Source organism: Eumetopias jubatus, unplaced genomic scaffold, assembly GCF_037043125.1.
Source record: "Eumetopias jubatus isolate StellerSeaLion01/CBP00866 unplaced genomic scaffold, mEumJub1_p1.0 scaffold_9, whole genome shotgun sequence".
Taxonomy (NCBI): domain Eukaryota; kingdom Metazoa; phylum Chordata; class Mammalia; order Carnivora; family Otariidae; genus Eumetopias; species Eumetopias jubatus.
In genome coordinates this window covers 63436919-63457556 of record NW_028274815.1, presented here as the reverse complement: position 1 = coordinate 63457556, position 20638 = coordinate 63436919, and the positions used below count along the sequence as shown (strand labels likewise).

At 37.3% G+C, this 20638-nt stretch overlaps 1 protein-coding gene across 3 annotated transcripts in view; it reads left to right on the top strand.

Annotated features, from left to right (window-relative positions):
• Window positions 1–2647: 2647 nt before the first annotated feature.
• VRK2 (VRK serine/threonine kinase 2) overlaps window positions 2648–20638 on the top strand; it is a 117985-nt gene continuing 99994 nt past the window's right edge. For 2 of the 3 annotated variants that reach the window (XM_028089963.2, XM_028089960.2), the window contains exons 1-2: window positions 2648–2792; window positions 4567–4707. In XM_028089963.2, coding sequence (XP_027945764.1) covers window positions 4572–4707 — 136 coding nt within the window. In that variant the 5' untranslated portion in view covers window positions 2648–2792; window positions 4567–4571. Of the gene's footprint in view, window positions 2838–4566; window positions 4708–20638 lie in introns of all 3 variants that reach the window. The other variant, XM_028089962.2, reaches the window with a different exon arrangement.

The following is a 20638-nucleotide window of genomic DNA, read 5'->3' as shown; positions in this document are numbered from 1 at the left end:
AAGACCTGAAGAAAGTGATAGAGTAGTCCATACAGATTGAAGAATGGTCCAGGCAAAAGGAAAATCGCAAAAGCCCTGAGAAGAGCAAGGAGGCCACAGTGGTTGGAGGGAGTAGTAGGAAATGGGGGAGGTACAGAAGATGTAGACCATTGCAGATAAATCATTCTCAACCAGGGACAAACATTTATAAAATATGGTACTGGTTGATTTTGGCCATCATAACTCGGTGGGGAGAGACTACTGGGGAGGCCAGGGATGCTGCTAAATATCCTACAATGCTAAATATCCTATCTACAGGAGATAGACCACCTCTGGACCCTCCTCCCCCTCTCAATAAAGAATCATCTGGCCTAAATGTCAATATTGTCAAGGTTGAAAAACACTGTTTTAAGTCATAGTAAGGACTGGCTTTTATTGAATAACTGAGAATGACACTAAAATGTTTTCAACAGAGGAATGATCTAATTTAAGCTCCTAAAAGATCATTTAGCTGTTTGTGAATAGACTGAAGGTGTCGAAGGGTAGAAAATAGGACAACATTTAGGAGGGTACTACAATTACCTAGGAAAGCCATGATGGTTATTGGACCAGGATGGTGGCAGTCAGTAGGGATGGTGAGGACTGATGAATTCTAGATATATTTTGAAGGTTGAGCTAACAGATTTTGCTAACTACCATAGACTAAATGTTTGTGTGCCGCCAACATTCCTATGTTGAAACCTAATCCCCACTGTGATGGTGTGACCTTTCGTCTTAATAACTGTGAGAAATAAATTTCTGTTGTTTATGAGCCACACAGTCTATGGTATTTTGTTATAATGGCCTGAACAGACAAAGACACACATATACTCCATATAATCGGTATGAAGACAAGAGCCATGTGTGACCCCTCAGGAGTGATCTGTTGTGGTTGTTGCTGGAGCTGCATCTTCCCAAAGAAATTTACTTTGGGAAGTGGGTAGAAACCTGAACAAATTTGGAATGGGAGAAAGAATGTCCATATGGATGTTTGGCTAGGCAACCAATAGCATCTGTTACATATACATATCTTACAAAAATAAGAATGGACATTGTTGGATTAGTGTATCACTACCTTAAATGATGCGATTATTCTACATATAGATTACTGAACTTCTTCAAAAAGGCTTTTATTTATTTAAAGATTTTATTTATTTATTTGAGAGAGAGAGAATGAGTGAGCAAGCAAGAGGGAGAGAGAGAGAACACACGAGCCAGGGGAGGGGCAGAGGGAGAAGCAGGCTCCTGGCTGAGCAGCGATCCCCATGCGGGGTTCAATCCCTGAAGTCCGCGATCATGACCCGAGCAGAAGGCAGACGCTTAACGGACTGAGCCACCCAGGCGCCCCTAAAAAGGCTTTTATATCCACAGCACCAAGTGCTTCAGAAATGTTTTCTCATGCCATCTTTCATTTAATGACAGATGTAGGAAGTCCTAAAAACGTATTCCATCAAAGTCATTAGAGGACTTTGATTTTCCTTTCAGTTTGCATCCCAAGTAATTACTGACTTCCGACATAGGATGTTGATATATTTAATAATTGCTTCTGGAACATTTGTTTTGTCTACTCCAAAATATTAGAAGCTCACTATGAGTCTTTATTATGTGTTAAAAAACCACTTAATAAATTTCTCTCACGTATCATCATAATCTTATAACTAATAACCTGCTAAAGATCCTCTCTTTGACCAAACTCTACTCGGGCTTCCCAGAACTCTTTTTCAACTAGGGATGGCTATTGACTTCCATGGTCTCTCTACATTGTCCAATTTCAGTGAGAATCCTGTTAAGTCAATTTAGCCCAAATCCCCCGACTACCCACAACCCTCCATATCTAACGGAGTTCCTCATCCTTCAGCATCCCCTAGGTGAGTCCTGATCACCCTGGCCTGTCTTCAGCAAGATTCCTGTCAACTCAGTTTAGCCAGACTACTCCTCGTATCTCTGACATTTCCTCTTAATAATTTTCCATCCGCTGACCCCCACCCCTTGGCTATAAATTCCCACTTTGCTGTTTTGGGCATTGAATGCAGCTCTTTCTCCTATTGCAATAGTTTGGAATAACGTTTTCTTTACCATTTTAACAAGTGTCGTTATAAATTTTTCTTTAACATACCTTATAATCTAAATAACTACGGGTATTTCCAGTTCACAGACAAAAAGTCCCAGGAGGGCCTGGCTAGTGTGACTAGTTACGGGTAAGTGCTCAGTAAAGACTCGCCCACTGATCTGGAAACTTTGGGTACTGAGAGAATACGGGAGACCTAAAATTCCTCCTACACAAATGCACCAAAGGGATCTGATGGCTCATCCTCCAGGCTCTGGCGGGCCAGGGTGTGCGGCAATCTCCCTTTCCCGATGCAGACCCGCCGCTCGCTCTTCCCCTGGGCGTCTCCGGAGCGCGAGCGGGGCGCCGGCTCGAAAGCACACGCCGCGGCCCGTCCGAGGCTTCGCGAGCCCCTAGGCCTGCGTCTCCGCCCGGAGCCAGGCGACGCCAAGCTCGCCCCGCGCAACCGGCGCGGGTGCGAGGACGTCAGCGTGGGCCCTTCCGAGGGCCGGCTCGGGCCGGGCCCGCCTCCCCGCGGGATTGGAGGCCCGTGGCCCCGCCCGGCCCCAGGAGCAGGCGGGAGGTGCCTCGCGCGGCCTGGCGGCGGGGGAAATCCGGCGCCGGGCCAGCTCTTTCTCCTTCCCGGTCCTGGGCGTCGGGTGGAGCGGCACTTCTGCGCCCCGCTCTCCGCCTGCCCCGCCGCGCCGCGGGAGAGGCCGCCGTCGGGGTGAGCGCCGGAGCCTCCCGGCCCGGGCGGGTCCCTGCTTCCGCGGTTGGTCACGCACTTTTTCCTAACTCGGAGCGAGAACCGGCGCCCCCTTCAACTCGCTTTAGCCCAGAGCACCGGCCGGAGGGTTTAGGCGTGGGCGGGGGGGGCGGGTTCCGCTTTTCGCCCGGGCAGGGAGAGCTTGAGGCGGGAAGGTAGTCTACAGACGCCGGCGGGCTTCGCGGCGGTTCGGCCCGGGGCCTCCGAGAGTCGGGGGCAGGCGGGTGGCGGGCCGTACGGTACCCCCGGCCCCTGCCACGGCCCGCCCAACCCCGGTCCTGGCACGTGTTCAGGCCTCTGGACGCCGGTTTGTCCCCGGCAACTTGTGTTGAGCGCTTTTCATAGTAGCCCTGGAAGGAACCCCAAAGCGGAGGGACACCCGTGTCGGGGACTGGCCTGAAGAGGAGGCCGCCGCTTGCTCCTGGGAACCCCGCCCAGGATGTGCAGTTTCAGCTTTCAAGTTCTGATGCCACAGACTTCCCTCCGAAACTCTGTTTATTCTTTGTACTTACTCAGGATTTATGCCCTGCTGAAAAGTTGTTCTTTGACGACTTTAGGTTTTAAGTCCGCAAATATGTATTGGACACCAGTATATATCTAAAGTATTGGTCAAGGGGAGCCCCCACAAAACTACCTGAAGCATAGTTCACCGTATAAATTCCCTGTTTCCCTTGTGGTTGTGTTAGGAGGACAGGTGAATATCATTAAAGGTTTCTGCTGTGTTCCTTTGCTCTGAGATGCTGATGCTAAGTAAAAGATAGCAGGGCATTGGATAAAAGTAAGTGAAGGAGGGAAGCCTTATTAAAAGGAACAGAAACTTTCTCGTTCAGAAAATGGGAATACAACGAAAACTAACTTTCATTTCAAAGCACTCACCAAGTTAAATTTTTTTTTTCTTTGTAAATACTTAGAGGATTGAAATTACCTTCACATGTAAATTAGTTTCAGGAAGATATGCTGGTGTGTGTGTGTGTGTGTGTGTGTGTGTTTGTGTTTCCCTATGCACTTTTCCAACTAAAAATCTTTCATTGTGAAATTCACAAACCTGTGTACACATGTAATTGATTAATCTCTAAGGCAGGGCACTTTTCACTTTGATGAGGGTGGGGAAGACACAGGGTCTAAAGAAACAAAGAGTAGTGTGCTACCCCTGAAACTGCCCTGTGGCCTTGTGCTCTGAGAAGTTAGATATCCATGAAAATTCCGGGCTTACTTAACAAGTATTTCCTGAGTACCTGCTCTGTGTCGGTGATGTGACTTGCTGTGCTTGGTGATATTTGTTGCCATTGTCCGTGTTTTCCTAATCCAAAGCTGTATTCTCTCTTAGTGACCAAAGACCTCATCTTTGATACTTAACATTCTCAATGAAAGGAGTATTTGCATGTATATGAAGTTTATTTTCTCTTTGTCATCGGGAATTGTAAACTCATTTCTTAGGGGATATTCTGCACTGTTAGTAGGTATTATAGACTCCCCTAAATGAATTTTGGACATGTTAAGTGAAGTTCAAAAGGTTTGTTTGTTTTTTTAGTATCAGTCCTTCTTAGATTTCAATGTATGTGAAATTCCGATTTGAATATAGTGTGTGGGCTTTCCCAAGTCCAACTGACCTCATAATCCTTATTTGTAGGAACCTGGGAAAGTGCTCTGTAGAAGACATTTTGAGAAATGTATTTTAACTGGACTTTTTGCTGTTTTTATTTGTAATGACTTATGTCAACCTTTCTGCCAACAGAAGTGATGCCACCAAGAAGAAATGAGAAATACAGACTTCCTGTTCCACTTCCAGAAGGCAAGGTTCTGGATGATACGGAAGGAAAACAATGGATGCTGGGCAAAATGATTGGCTCTGGAGGATTTGGACTGATATATTTAGGTAGAGTATAAGTTACCAAATATTCTTGTATATGTGTTGGGAACTGTGATCACTTAGTATTTTTGAAAATTAAAACTTTGAATTACAATAGAATTCATAAATGTACTTTATTAAGTAAATGAGGATCATTAATGTTTACCAGAATGTCTGGTTTAAGACACGACTGACCCCACTCCTTGCTGTCCATGTTTTTCTGAATGACTCCTAGAAGACCTTCTAGAGCCTGGTTATAAAGTCCACCAGATAAATGTTAATGTTCTTTTCGGAGAGTGTGTTTTCCTGGAAACATTGCTTTTTATAGCTCAGAAACCACAACTATTTATATCCAAACACCCTGTGAATCTTAATCATTAATATTTAAGTAATACAGGGTTCTGGTCATTTCTTAACTAGGCTTCACTAGAGAATTGTCTTAATACCTCAAGGCATCTGTTGTGTGGAATGAATTAACTTCTCTCCTGTGCATCTAGATGGTACTAGTTATTTGCCATCCTTGATAAATAAGAAAATAGACACTCAAAATTATTTTTTGTTTTCTTTGGTACAGATAAGGAGCTCTAGTTGAATATATTTTTACACTACATTTAAAAAATTTTAAATTACACTGAATTTAAAAGGATCGTTCAGGACTACCTTAAATCTGTAGTTTAATGATCAGAACTATCCATTACATGACTGGATTTAATGAATAAAATAAGATAAATATTAGTGATTTAAAAAAATTACCCTCAAGGATAAATTATCCTAAATGGATTGACTCATTACATCTGTTCTTATAGGAGTTTAAAAAGCTGGTAAAAGACTTCCGCTGGGGGAATCTTGGATTCCTCATTAAACATTTCAGACAGTAGGGAAGGAAAGACTTTGCCTCTACTCTCTCGAGAGCTGGGTTTATGAAATAAACTGACAACAGAAGAGCTACACCAGTTTACTAATTTTTAATGTTATGTGCATGGGGAAATCACAGAGAAAAAAAAAAGTGAATACCCCCAAAGAGCAGTGAGATTTGAGAGCTTATATACTGTCTTACTAGGGGAAAAGGAGAGGGGATAGAGGTCACTTAAAGGACAGTGAATGATCTTTAGGAAAGATGAATGGTCCCTTCAGAGAATAGATGGGGGATATGATAGTTTGTGACAACGTTTGTCTGGGATTGGTATCAACTTCTAATCTCTTGTGGTAAGAGTAGTTTTTTTCTGGTTGATGAAACTTCCCTGGAGGGAATTTATAACAATTGAGTCTTTTTTGGAAGATCTGTCTTTATGCAAATAAAGGGAGTTCAGAGAAAGCCTCTCCTTGCACTTGCTCCTTTTCAGGTACCCTCAGCCCAAAATAATCCTTAGGCGAAGAGGCATAGTTTAGAGGGGCGTATTTCACTGCCCTTCACAAACGTGTTTCATGGATCACAATGAATAAAGCTCCTTTTCTGATAGAATTGTCATTTTGGACAAATGAATGAAATTCAGTAAAAAGATAACTCTTTATCAGTCATCTCAGTGTCTAATCAAGTTGGGAAAATAAGACCAACACACACAAAAATGTATGGGTTAGAGAACAGTGTCCTTATCGAAAGAGTTTGAACTTGCTTGAAAAATGCTATGATTCTGAGTACTAGGTTGTGAGTGCCATAAGCAGCACTGTTCAGGAGAAGGGTAATTCAAGTCACTTACGTAATTTAAAATTTTCTAAGAGCCACATTAAAAAAAGTAAAAAGAAACAGGTGAAATTTATTTCACTGATATATATTATTTCATCCAATATATCTAAAATATTTTTCCAACATGTTATCAATATTTTTTTAAAAAGAAATTATTTCTAGTTACAGTCTTTAAAATCCAGGATATATTCAGTCGTTTCAGGAGCTCAGTGGCTACATATAGCTAGTGGCTACCATACTAGACGGTACAGATAAAGACCAGAGGAGTATACTTAGAGTCCACAGAGAGTAGAATTCCCCATAAAATACGTGTTGACTGAGACTTTGAATTAGTGAATTTTCTTGTCTAGCAAAGAGCTAAGATCTCTTGTATACCGTCCTGACTCAAAGTCAGAGGTAGGGAGTTGAATAAATTTCTGTTGTTGCTGAGCTAGAGCCTTGGATCTCATGGCTTATCAGTTATACTTTTAGATTTCTAGTACTTCAATTATTTGAGTAATTTCAAAGAAATACAGGAAAGCATGGATTGTAATGAACTTAATTCCTTTTCTTTTTTTAAAATATAAATATATAAAATGTTAATATGTATTTAAATTTAAATGTATTTTAAAAATTAAATATAGGTATATATATGTGTGTGTGTGTATACACACACACACATACACATACATTCACTACTTGTGTGGTTCCTGTTGTGAAAAAGAAATTTGCTCAGGCATGTGCTCTATTTGTCCCTATTTAAATACAAAAAAAGTCTTTGTTTCTTTCAGTCTGAGTATATGTCACATATTTTTTACTTATTTTTTCTCATCAAAATAATATTTGTTTTACAATAATTTTTTTAAAGATTTATTTATTTATTTTAGAGAGGAGAGAGCGAGCATGAGCAGGAGGGGAAGAGGGAGAGGGAGAGAGAATCTCAAGCAGACTCCATGCTGAGCATGGAGCCTGATGCCAGGCTAGATCTCACGACTCTGGGATGACAACCTGAGCCAAAGCCAAGAGTCCTATGCTTAACTGACTGTGCCACCCAGGCACCCTTGTTTTACAATTTTTAAGGTTCCATATGTTATACTGTACCCCTACTATCTGAATGTTAGAACCTGGATCCTGGGAATACTAGCAAGTGCATGCCACTGGGGAAAGATTTTGAAGAAATGTTTAGCTATTTTGAGGTAGAGGCTCCATACTTCAGAATATATAATAAAGCTGTGTGTTCCAGATGTTGTCAGTGTTCTGTCCAGAGTGGCACTTGTAAATCACAGGATCAGCTCTTTAATGAGATGCCATCAGCAATCACTTCATTCAACTTAGTTTTTACTAATTATTTTCAAAGTCATCTAAGCAAATTCATATGAAATTGTATCATATTTTTCACTTTACCATGTTTCTCATCATTTCCTGCGTATAAGTGAAGAAATTCAGGTTTTCCTTAACAACACCTTTGTGTCCAGCTACCTTCTTTCCAGGTGTTCTTCTTTCCAGATACACTGTTTCGGCAGACACTTCCTCAGCATTTGTTGCCTGAGGCTGGGAAGAAGCCGGCTGCCATGTCTAACTCATTTTGCATGTCCAGCTGTCCTCTAGCTTTGAGATCAGTAGCCAAGGCCTTTGAGGAATCGTCAGCTGAGAGTCAAGGGGAAGGGACAGAGAATTTTGGTATTTGCTCTTGACTTGGACAAATAATGTACCTATAGCATTAATAGAAATAGTTATAAGAGGGAAAAGAAAGGTCTGAATACAAGAACAAAGCCAAGGTTATTTCTTTATATATGAAAAGAAGGGGGGCGGGAGGAAGCTGGTTCAGGGAATGGGAAAATTGCTGTATCAAATAAGTGAAATGGGAAAATTTTAGTATCAAATAAGTGAAAAAGTTTCTAAACTTCCAGGGAAGGAGAGAGAACTGAGTCTGAATTCCTCTTTACCACTAGGTGCAACACAGACGCAGACAAATGAAGGGAAGATTGCATAAATGAGGGCATGGCTTTTGGTGTTAGGCAAATCTGGATTGAATTCTGACCTAAGACACTTAGAAACTGAATGACTTCCACCTAGTCACAAGACTATTTCTATTCTGTATCACTGAGATAGCAATAATTGTGAGGATTAAATAATGTTTTTAAAGAACTTGGAGCTTAGTAAACACTTAAATGTCATTATTTATTTATTTAGAAACACCTGTCCTCATTGATTAGCTGAATCCCAGGTTCAGTGTCTGGTGCCACAGGTGATTAGGATGGTGACAAAGACATCCATTGGAGGGATTTTCCATTTATCCTGCCATGGATTGTGATAGATTTGGCTACCGATGTTGTAAACTAAGAACATAGAGAATGCCGTTGGAAGACTATGACATTTTACTTACTGACCTAAATATTTTTACCCCTAAAATTTATAATAGCAGCCATGATGACATAGTAAAAAATTCTCATTTAAGTTGAATCTCATGTACTTCAGACATGGAAGATACTGGGTTTCAGAAATTAGTCAAAAAAAAGAAATCCAGAAAAAGTTGTATGTATAAACTTAAGCTGAATTCCTTTGAAGGCTTATATGAGTAAAAACAGAGATTATTTATCTGCAGAAGTTTTAGTTTTTTGAAGTCGGGCATAGCAATGACCAGTTAGCATCTTTGGAATATCAAGCACAGAGTAGATGTTCAAGTTATTTGCTTGAGAGATTGAGACTGAGGTTGGGATATTCAACCTGCACAAGCCAATCTTCTTTATTCCCTTCCATAATTACAGATGTCAACCCTTAATTCCAGCCTGTAATCTTACAGAGGTACCTTAGTGGCAAGAAAAGCTGAGCTAGTTATTACAATATCATCTGATAGAATCTATATATGCTTTAATGCCATAAATCAATAGCATTATTTTTTATAAAGAGTAACACATTATTATAACTAAAATTAACCTCTGGTGAAGCCTTAAGATCGAATCACTTATCCATGGATAAATGTGTAGACTTTATCTAGGTGATGGTCATACATTTTTGGGGTCATGTCTTCAGATGAGCTCTATTTTGCTTTAGAAATACAGAAGAAAACTTTTTTTTGAGGGGAGTGAGGAACCAGGGTAGCCTAAGTAGGATTTTTAGAAATTATCAAAGTTTAGCTCCCTTATTGATAAGGAAACAGACTTCTATTTTTGGAGAAATAGAAAAGATTACTTCCTCATGTGTCGTTTTTACTTATTTTACTTTTTTGTTCACAGTGATGGATTCATTGTGAAGGTATGTAGAATAATGTTCAGAAGAGCCCAATGATAATGCACCAGAGTGGAGTTATTGGAACACTTAGTGCTTTATTATATGTCTCTATATTGTGTTATTTTGGCAATGTCTTATAGAGAAGGCTTTGGGAAAAGCAGTTAGTCTTATCTGACACAGTGCAACATTATGGTGCCACTAGGATTGTAACTAGAAAATTTTGCAAATAATACTGTAGGGGTGAAAAGAAGAAGGAAATAAACACCAATAAGGGAGAACTTTTATATTAGAAACTATAGTATATATGATAAAGTAGTTATCAGATGAAGGTGTGGCGAGAGATACTCAAGAGGAAGGAATCACTGGGATCTTGTGAATTTAATGCACCTGTTAGACCTTTACACAAGAAATGAAAGTCTGTAGGAGATGTATTTTAATTTTGTATTTGCTGTCCATAGGCTATTAATTTTGAATTTTTAGAGAAAAAGTGTTCATATGCCTATCAGTCAAGAAATCTAAATATTTACGGAAGTTTGGGTTCTTTGTATGAAAAGGGAGAGTTCTTCTAAGGCTTAGCTTTTGCTTTTTTCATTTTAAGTGTCTGATCTTTTTAACATATATTATGGTTCTTCATTTTTAGCAGTTTTACTGTCAAACTCTTTTGCCTTCAGGGAAGATTTACAAACTGCTGCATTCTTCATTGATTTCTATATTATATTTCTTCTACTGCACCTGTTACTATCCTGTAACTGTTTATAGTGGTCAAGGTTTAAAAATTTGAAACCTATTGCTATAGGGAAATTTCTTCTTCATGAAATGAGCTCACCTCTATTGACACACAATAAAAGAACTCAGTTTTTGAGAGCTTCTGCTTTCTTATGAAATATGGATAGACTTTGCTTCTGAAGTGTTTTGGTTTTTTTTTTTTTCCTTTTGATATGGAAGAGGAATAAATAGGTATGGTCTTTTAAGACACAGGAATATCCATGTTTATAAAACAAAGGAGAGGAAAATTAAACTCTGAAGCTCTAAATGCGAGAATTCACTAGAAAATAGTTATTTAGATGATGAAAATTTGCCCACCATTCACACTTAATGATATAGAAGTGTTTATGGATTGTATACTGCTTAGGTACTTGGTTTTGCAATTAGTCCTTCTTCAGAATGTTTGTCCCTTTTAACTTCAATACATGGACTGAACACACCATACAATATTCTACATGAAAGAGTGTTTTAGGAGAAAAGACAGAAAACCCAGCAATTATTTCAAGACAATTGTTGAAGGTTTCCACTGTTTCTTTTAAAAGGATGGACGTCAGTTAGTTAGACTTTTCTTTAATGGCTCCAATCAAGTCATCCTTGAAAATGCTTCCGTAGAAAGACATCCATTGAAGGCCAGAAACATCTACAGATGCAATGTGATCCCAAGCAATGAAGCATGTGGCCCTTCATTGGCATTATATGATAACAGGAGGATCTTCTGGCAGAAGAGCTGACTTTTGCTGCGTTCTGCATGCTGCCCCTCCAAACCCATCTTTGATTGGCACCTATGCCCTATTGAAACTGGCATCACACCTTCTGAATGGGCACAGTGCCAGGCTAGCAGATGGGTATGGGCAAAAGCATGCCAGAAACCCAGTATGTGCATCAAGTTTAAGTATTAGGGGCCCAAACTCTCATCCAGGGATATAAAAACTGCAGTCTGTTGAGAGCTTTTTGTGCTTAAGGTTAAAGGACATGCCATTTCTACTCCAGCTTAGAGGTTGATTAATTTTGAAAGTCAAACGGGAGCTCCCGTGGCTGTGTCAGGCAGTTCTATCTTTGGTGAATGAGAATTACTACTTCATGTAGGGAAGAGAAAGTATTGTAATGAAGTTTCCAATGAGAGTGTCTCTCCTGCAAGTGCCTCCAGCACTTAAGCAGCATGCATTCAGTGGAGATGAATATTTCTATTCTCCAGCAGAGCCAGGTGCAATCAAAGCCAGATCTTCAACCTGCTGCAGTAAAGAACCCTAAATTTAGAAAGGGCAGGCAAAGTTTGGAAGAACTCCTTGGTGGCAGCTCTCACCATGAGTTGATGAAGCTTCATGAAAGTGTATAAAGGAGCTGAAGGAAAAAGTCCAAATGAAAAACCTTCAGAATACTTGAGCCTGAAACCAAAAGATCTTTAGCACACCAAAGGAAAAAGTTTGGTGCTTTATCCTCAATGCAGAAATTCTTCTGAATTTTATATCAATAAAAACTTAGTTTACCAAAATGTTAGAATCAACTTAATGCATGAGTAACAAAGTTTTCTATTCTAACATTTATTTCATTGCATGTCTATCATGTATATAAACTTCACTTCTTGAATAATGGATTTTGCATAAAATTGAGTTCTAAATATCATATTCCTTATGATCGTCTCACACCAACTACAGAACTGGGCAAAAAGAAATGGGGGGGCCATCATTCCTTGTGATCGCTTTAATCCCATCCCCTAAATGCCCTTAAATTTACAGAAATGCCTGTCAGGCCAGCTGTGGCCAAGAGAAGCTTTTCCTAATCGCCTTATAGCCATTGCCTTTTCTTTTCCACTGTGTAAACTTTATCTATGGAACAGATTCCATGAGACCGTTGTGAATACTTCAACGTATTCAAAACATATAACTGCCACAAATTAAACTACTAAAACTAAAGCTGGTGCATTGTCACTGCCAAGTAAAGCTGGCACGTCCCTCTGTCAGACTGCGGGAGAGTATGCCATATAGTCCTCAGAAAACACAATTCATCCAGAAGCACTCTTGTCACTTGCTCTGATATTAAAACAGAGAAAGTGACATTAATTAAAGAAGTGACACGAGCCAACAAAGGCAATGAAATTCTAAGCTTTGGCTCATGTGCAGACCTTATTCCAACTTACTCTGCTTAGGTATCGTGGCCATTTCTGGGGTAGTGCGGCTACTTTTCCCCTTCCTCCTCTCATCTCCCCATTCAGAAACATCATTTGCAAGCAACTAAAATTTTATATCCAAGGTTGGACTAGCCAATCGGTGCACTGGTAGTTCTTGCAGGGTTTCCCAGAATCGGAGTGTGATGGCACGTGCTGCATTTACTGCACTTGGTAACTAACTGCGCGAGAAGAACAACAACTAGAGGCAGAGGAGAGCTGGTCTAACAAAAAGGCAAGCCACAGCTAAACGGAGTGGAGTACCTAGATTTGATAGACTGGGAGCTAGGGGAGTCTGGTGCTTGGATGGGTTGTGAAAACAAATGGTGGCTGGTGGCCCTTATGGAAATTCTAACACGCAGACGAGGCAAGCAGGGGGGTACCCCCAACTTTCCTCTCTTTGTTTCCCTGGCATGTTCTTTCACAGTGCCTATCTCATGGTTTCATAGGATTACTGTTTGCATACTCTTGTATTCACCACTACCCCCCAACACTAGATTATAAACTCCTTGCAGGCCTTCTCTCCGAGTGCCAAAGCGAGGCCTTGCATTCAATAGTTTTTCAAAAATGATGGATTGAATTAACTCTAGAACTAGTCTGTTATGGGAAAAAAAATTTGGCCCACCAACTAGGTTATCGGAGATGACATTTTGTGCTGTATATACTATAAGATGCAATATGTGTGTAAGGCCCTGTACTTTTAGAGTTAGAGACATTATTTTGTATGTTTTGGGGGGAGAGAAGTATCTGTTCATTTTCTTTTCAAGTATATTTTTAAAATATAAGAGACCATGTACTTAATCCGTTGATTATAGGATTTATTGGGAAAAGTCTACTTTGCTAATGCGTAGTGTCAGGAGTTAAAAAATGGACTTTGTATTGAAGACAGTTTTGTATCTAGAACAAAACTGTACTGAGTAGCACTTAATTGAATTCATCCAGAAGCACCTAATAGCAGACCTAACAGCAAGTATAAACTTTTGGGGAGGAAATGGATGGATGTTGTTTGTTGTTAAGTGGATTGATTTGTAGGCATGTAACATGCATAAGAAATCTGCTTTGCAAAGAATGTAAACACAACTTTAACATAAAAAAAATTATTGGAATTTCTCTTAATTCAAGTGAACGAAAGGTTTGATGAAGAGTTGTGTACATAGTTGGAAGCTTCTATGTTATGGTTCCTGGGCAGAGGTATTTTGTATTTGAGATCAGGAATTTTCTGTGTAATTAGTCATGAGGTTTCATGTACGTTTTTCATATGAGGCAGACAATGGCTTCAAAGAGACAGCAGTTCTGCAAAGGAGCAAGAAAAGAAGGCCAAAGTTGACACACACGGAGGCAAAACAGTGGAAGAAAAATCAACACGTTTTGCAAAATCAATCATCGAAAATGTGTCAGTGTTCAGGAGACTGTCTTTAATTTGCAATCCAAGTGAAAAAGAGTATTTAAATAGGAGAGGCAGTATTATTGAGCCCAGCATGCCTGCTACCACTTGTTTGACTAGCTCAGAATAGAACACTGAGAGGCAAGGGCTCAAAGTTAAATGAACATTTATACATTTTAAAATCAAATGAAAGATTCAGAGTATATTCATGAATTAAATTTTTTTTTCAGAACCCTAAATTTAATCAGCTGGAATTACTTTTAAAGTGTCATTCTCTTTAACTTTTGGGAATGATGAATTCGCCTTCTAATAGGAATGCTGTATTTTATCATGGAGATGAAACAAACTGTCTTTTGTTAATTATTCCCCAGAGACACTGGCCATTTTTCTCATCTATGCTCAATGTGGAGCAAAAGCAGCTTTCCCCAAATTTATTTTAAGCAAGAGCGATTGGAAGCTACAACATGTATGAAAGAGGCTCGTGGAGAGCATAGCTTCCATTGTAGTAGGTGTTCTGAGTGCCACCTAATGACGTTCTTCGAGGTAATGTTACCAAAGCCTCACTCAGGAGCCCATGAACGGAGAACATAGAAAAGTAGAGAAGAATGAAAGAGCAAATCTGCAGTAAAGAATAGCAGATGAGTCATAATGTGTCTGTGGCATCCAATAACTGCCACGGGTAGTTCTTGAAATCTTTTTTAGGAAATCATTATCAACATCAACTACTACTGAAATCTCTCACATAGTGCGTGCCAAGCTCTGTGTTAAATGCTTTACATGCATTATTTCATTTAATTCTCCCAGTAAACTAATAAGGAAGATACGGAGGCTTAGGGGGAGGTTAAGTAATTTACTTGCATGCCACAGTTTTAGTAATTGTCTCCATCTACATTTGAACTCAGGTCTCTTTGCTCTACTAATTGATGTCCTTTGTCAAAGAACACTTTGAATTTATTGCTAGCCAGAGAAAATAGTTGCAAATGACATGCTTTTGACATGCTCATTTCTAAAATAACTGTGAAATATCTAATTGATAGTATTGGCAGCTAATTTAAGAAATCTGTTAGTGATGATGCTGATAATGGTGTCATTTTCATTCAGATTGACAACTCTGAGGTGTAGAGCATCAGTGATATGTTTTTAATATTAAGTTCACAAAATCTGTGGAAGAACATCTGATATTTATAGTAAATCTAATGCTAAGAGCTGGAAAAATACATTAAAAATGTACTATACTTAGGTCAAACAATATTTTTGTGAAAAAAAGTGAGAATAGTCAACCAATAGTGCATACGAATTAATAAGAAAGATTTGGTGGATTTTTTGCTTTTTGAAAAATGAGTAATTTTATGCATTTGTTTTGAGTCTAATAAGCAGCAGGAAGATCAAAAGAAACCTCTTTAAATCCCTATGATACAATTTTAAATAAGCACCATGTAAAAATAGATACTTTAACAAATACTGGATTATTCGTGACCATGTCTTCTTTTCATTGGATAGTAAAGATATGCTATCGAGAAAACTAGGTCTTTTAAGAGTAAAACAAAACAAAACATTTAGATATGTGGAATCTTGATAAAGAATATGTTTTCGTATAGAATTTGTCCGGATACCAAAATACTTAATTTGTAATAGAAGTATAGTTTTTAGAAAATTATTTAATTCCTTCAAGATACTATTGTATAATAGTGATTTACTACAAATCTATAAATGATTTTATTGAAAAATTGTAGCGTTTCATACAGAGTCATATCTTTAGGTGTTTTTAGTGGAAAAGAGATATTTAAAAAGTATTGCAATGCTAGTTTTTATGCTGGAATCCCTTTTTCTTTGGAGTATAGACATAGCAAGGGAAAGAATGAATAAAATATCATATTACATTAGAATATTTGTTTTTGAGCACTTACGGTGCTAATGGGGTTATTAATTTCCATTTCTTGAAAATGTGAAGAAAAGCTATTCATTACACCTGATCTTGTTTCTATTAAAAGATCACGTTCCAATTCTAATATAGATCTCCAGTGTCAAATGTATTAACAATTGAGCATGAGTATTAGTTATGTAAACCTTCCATCTTACAATGTGTTAGGAAGATGGTAAAGGAAAGGTAGAAGACCCATTAAAAAAATCCCCACATGAGACATTTCAAGAAAAAAGCAAAATGAGAAGAAAGCAAAAGAAAGTTGTATATCTAATGAGCATACATTGCCATGTGATGAAAAGGGGAAGAAAAAAATTGTGTAGGCTCGAGCTATAATATCAGAATTTCTACTCCAGCAGAAAGCTTTTGAACAAGTATAACTTCAGAAATTTAGTGTAACATAAATTGAATGCATTATGGAATACTGGTAAAAATAGAGGTTTTTATTGGGAGAAGGATATTTAAGTTCTTTCTGACCCTGAAATTCTGTGAGATCCTGAAAGGTTGTGAGAGATACTGAAACATGGATAGAGGCTTTACGGAAAATTAGTTGTACTATTAATGAACAAGCAAAGCAAATCTGCGTTAGAGAAATATGACCTAAAGAGATCATCAAGAAGAAAAATAATAGCACTATTATCTGTCTATGTAATGTATCTTTGGATGATAAGAATATCACATGAAAAGGTGAAGACCTGCAAAATAGAGACCATAATTAAAGAGAGAAAGATTTCCCTTATTTGAAACCTAATTTCAGCATGAATATTAGAAAGTGTTTCAAAAAGTGAGGGTGGGACTAAAGTCTTTACATAGTAGTTTTTTAAATGAAATATAAATTTTACAATATGGTTTAGGAAAGGAGGACAAGAACCATGTTAACCCTTAATTCATAGGCTGAAAATACAAAGACTTCATGATAGCCAAGAGAAATACGGCTATCATTCCAGTATATTACCTGACCAAATTAAATGAGTCTTAAGAGATAGGAGGGAGCATTTGAGGTCTTAGGAAATCTGAAATTATTTTGTAATAGGTTAGCATGAAAATAAAGTACACTTGAAAGTATATAATTGGAAGAGACTTACGAGGTAAATGAATTAAAACGTTAGAAGATTTGATGATACAAAGTACAACCAGTTTAGTGAAAATCGTTATGAACATAGAATTTTATAATGCAGTCCATATTTCTAAAGTAGCTTAATAAACCGTGGTTAGTAATTATGGAGTTAAAAGTTAAGCAAAAAATGTTAAATTGCATTTCAATCCTTCAAGCAAGCTCAAAATGTATCTAGTTAGTAATAATGAAAATATCTAAATCAGAGTGTATCAGTGTTGGGTGTTTGAGAAATAGGTAAATGGATTGAAAAATAGTCTACCATAAAATGAAGTAAATATGAAGTATGTACCACTACCAGTAAGCAACTGGCAAAGAACCACAAGGAAGAGTAACAATATAAATTTACAGAGCATTACAATTGCCAGTTACTGTATTAGATAAAAACAGTCTAAAATCCTTTACAGAGTATCATTGCCAAAAATCCCTTATCAATTGTCAAAGAGAAGTACTTTATTTTTTAAAAATTTTTATTTATTTGAGAGAGAGTGCATTAGCAAGCGGGCACGGGGAAGGGTAGAGGAGGAGGGAGAGGGAGAGAATCTCCAACAGACTCCGTGCTGAGCGTAGAGCCTGACATGCGGCTGTATTTCTCCACCCTGAGACCATGACCTGAGCTGAAATCAAGAGTCAGAAGCTTAACTGACTGAGCCACCCAGGCGCCCCCACCCCAAAAGAGAAGTACTTTAAAGAATAAAATATACCTTAAAAGATCAAAGTTTTTCATGCACATGTAAATAAAGAGTAAAATAAGCAGGATTTTTCTTGTTGTTGTTGTTGTTATTGTTCTACATTCAATAGTAAAATCACTAAAAAGAGCTAAATGAGGACATTATAGAATGGCAGAAATTTAATAAAGCCAAGTGAAAATATAATGATAGAATTTAATATGAGCAGAATGCTGTTTATGCTTAAAGCAAAAGAGAGCAAAAATCTAGCAGACATTTAGTAAGAAATTATTACAAATGTAGTTATGACTGATGTTGTTACAAACTCAGAAGGTAACAAATCAGTTACCTGTAGGTCTTCACAGTTTGTAATGGAGCCTGGTCTGCAGGTGAGATGGGTAGAGTCTCTGGTCCCTCCACCCATGTTTCAACCTGAGCATTTCTGCTTTGGTCTGTGCATTAAGCTTTTGAGGAACATTCTGTCACTAAAAGAGTTTGAAGATAACTGTGCTATAATATTTAATAAGCTACAGAGTTGAATATGCAATTAATAAATAATTTATATTTGGAGGGGATTTAATAACCGTATAGAGAATAAGCTTTTTTTTTTTATAACAACTATGCAAGAACTCACTTTAAAAATTAAGGGTGTGGTGATATAGTAAATATTTTTAAAAATGTAATTTTTATATGTCATAGTCTTGGGATTCACTGTTGGAAATAAATACTAGGATCAACTTGCTTGTTCTGTTTTGGAATTCTCACTGGCATTCTGTCCAGTTTCTATATATCCAAATTGTTTATTGAAGTCCCACCTTCCACTTGAATCCTACTGTTGTTATCCTTTTTGTATTTTTTGCCAGCGTTGTACACTGCGTATTTCTTTTCAAAATCATTTTTTGCCTCTTTGTCATTAAGCATATTCTACTTCATATTATGATTATGTATTGTATCTTTTTGTTAATATTATTCTAAAATTGATATAGAGAAAAATTTAAAAAAATTTCATCTGTATACATCTCTATGGATTTTACCGTAACACAACAGGGTACAAAATAGGTTCATCATCCCTAAAATCTTCCTTTAGTCACACTCTTTCCTTAGCTCTAACCAGTGGCAACCAATGATCTTTTCTCTGTCACTAAAATTTTGTCTCTTTAAGAATGTATAGAATTCCTACCAATGGGATCATGCAATATGTAACCTTTTGAGACTGGATTTTTTTTACTTAGCATAGTGCTTTTGAAATTCATCTAAGTTGTGTATTCCTGTAGTTCATTTATTTTTATTGCCAGGTAGTATTGTACTGTAAGGATGTACCACAGTTTGTTTATTCTGCCACTGAAGGACATTGGGGTAATGTGATTCCTTCAACTTTGTTCTTTTTCAAAATTATTTTATCTCTTCTAGTTCCTGCCTCTCTGTATACATTTTTAAATCAGTTTACCTGTATTTATTAAAAAAAACAAAAACACAGAACTTTGCTGAAATTTTGGTTGGCATTGACTTAAATTGAAATACAAATTTGGAGGGAATTGACATTTTTACTATGTGGAATGTTCCAATACAGTATGTTTCTCCATTTCTTTAGGTCTTTTATTTCTTTCATCAGCATTTTATAGTTTTTAGCATAATAGGACCTGTACATGTACTGTTAGGTATATATGAAAATTTTGTTTTTCTTTCTAAATTTTTAGTGCTGTTGAAAGTGGCATTGTTTTTATAATTTTGGTTTCCAGTTGTACATTATTAATATATAGAAATACAATTGAGGGTAATCTGATATTTATAGTAAATCTAATGCTAAGAGCTGGAAAAATACATTAAAAATGTATTGTTGAATTAAAATTCAACAGTAAGAAAATGTATTGTTGAATTAAAATAAAGTGGTCCCTATTTGCAGAAGACACAATTATCCATATAGAAAATCCCAATCTGAAAAAAATATCCTAGGATAAATAAGTTTACCAAAGTCATGGGAGATTATCTGTGGAATGGTGATAATGGATATCCTTGACTTGTTCCCAATTTTGGGGAGGAAGCTTTCGGCCTCTCATCATTTAGTATCATGTTAACTTTAGGTTTTTTTGTAGATAGTCTTTATAAAGTTGAGGAAGCTCTCCCCTAGCATACTGAAAGTTTTTTTTTTTTATCATGAATGGGTATTACATTTTGTCAAATGTTTCTGCATCAATTATGATTGTGTGGTTTTTCTTATTCAGACTTCATATGGTGGATAACAGTAGTTTCCTTTTTTTTTTTTTCTTTTTTTGCATCAGCGTCATGAGGGCCATTGGTCTGTAGTTTTTCCTACTGATTTTGTCTGGTTTTGATATCAGGGTAATGCTGGGTTCGTAAAATGAATTGTGAATTATTCCCTCCTTTTCTGCTTTCTGGAAGTGAATATGTGGAATTGGTATTATTATTTTTTAAATGTTTTGGAGAACTATGCAGTGAAGTCATTGGGCTTACAGATACTTTTTTCCAGAAGTTTTTTTTTTTTTTAACTTGATTTTAATTTGATTAGTAGTTTTAGGACTAATTTGGTTGTTTTTATTTTAGGTAACTTTTGGTAGTTTGTGGTTTTTAGAGAATTGCTCTACTGAATCGAAATTGTCAAATTTATATGTGTAGAGTTGTTCATAATTATACTTTTAATGTATAATTAAAACAGGTTCTATAGTGATATTCCCTCTTTCATTCCTGATGTAGATTATTTCTATCTTTTCTCTTTTTTTTGTCAGTCATGATATGGGTATATCAATTTTACTGAGCATTTCAAAGAAACAGCCTTTGGGTTCATTGATTGACTCCATTGTTTTTCTGTTTCAATTACATTGATTTCTGTTTTTTCTTTATTATTACCGTCCACTTGATTTGGGTGTAGTTAGCTCTTTTCCTAGTTTTGTTAGGTAGAAACTTATTTGAACCTGTCTTCTTTCGTAGCGTAAGTATTTCATGCTACAGTTTCTAAGCCCTTCTTTGGTGGCATCCTAACATTCTGATATGTTGTAGTTGTCTTATATATTACCACTGTATTCATTGAAA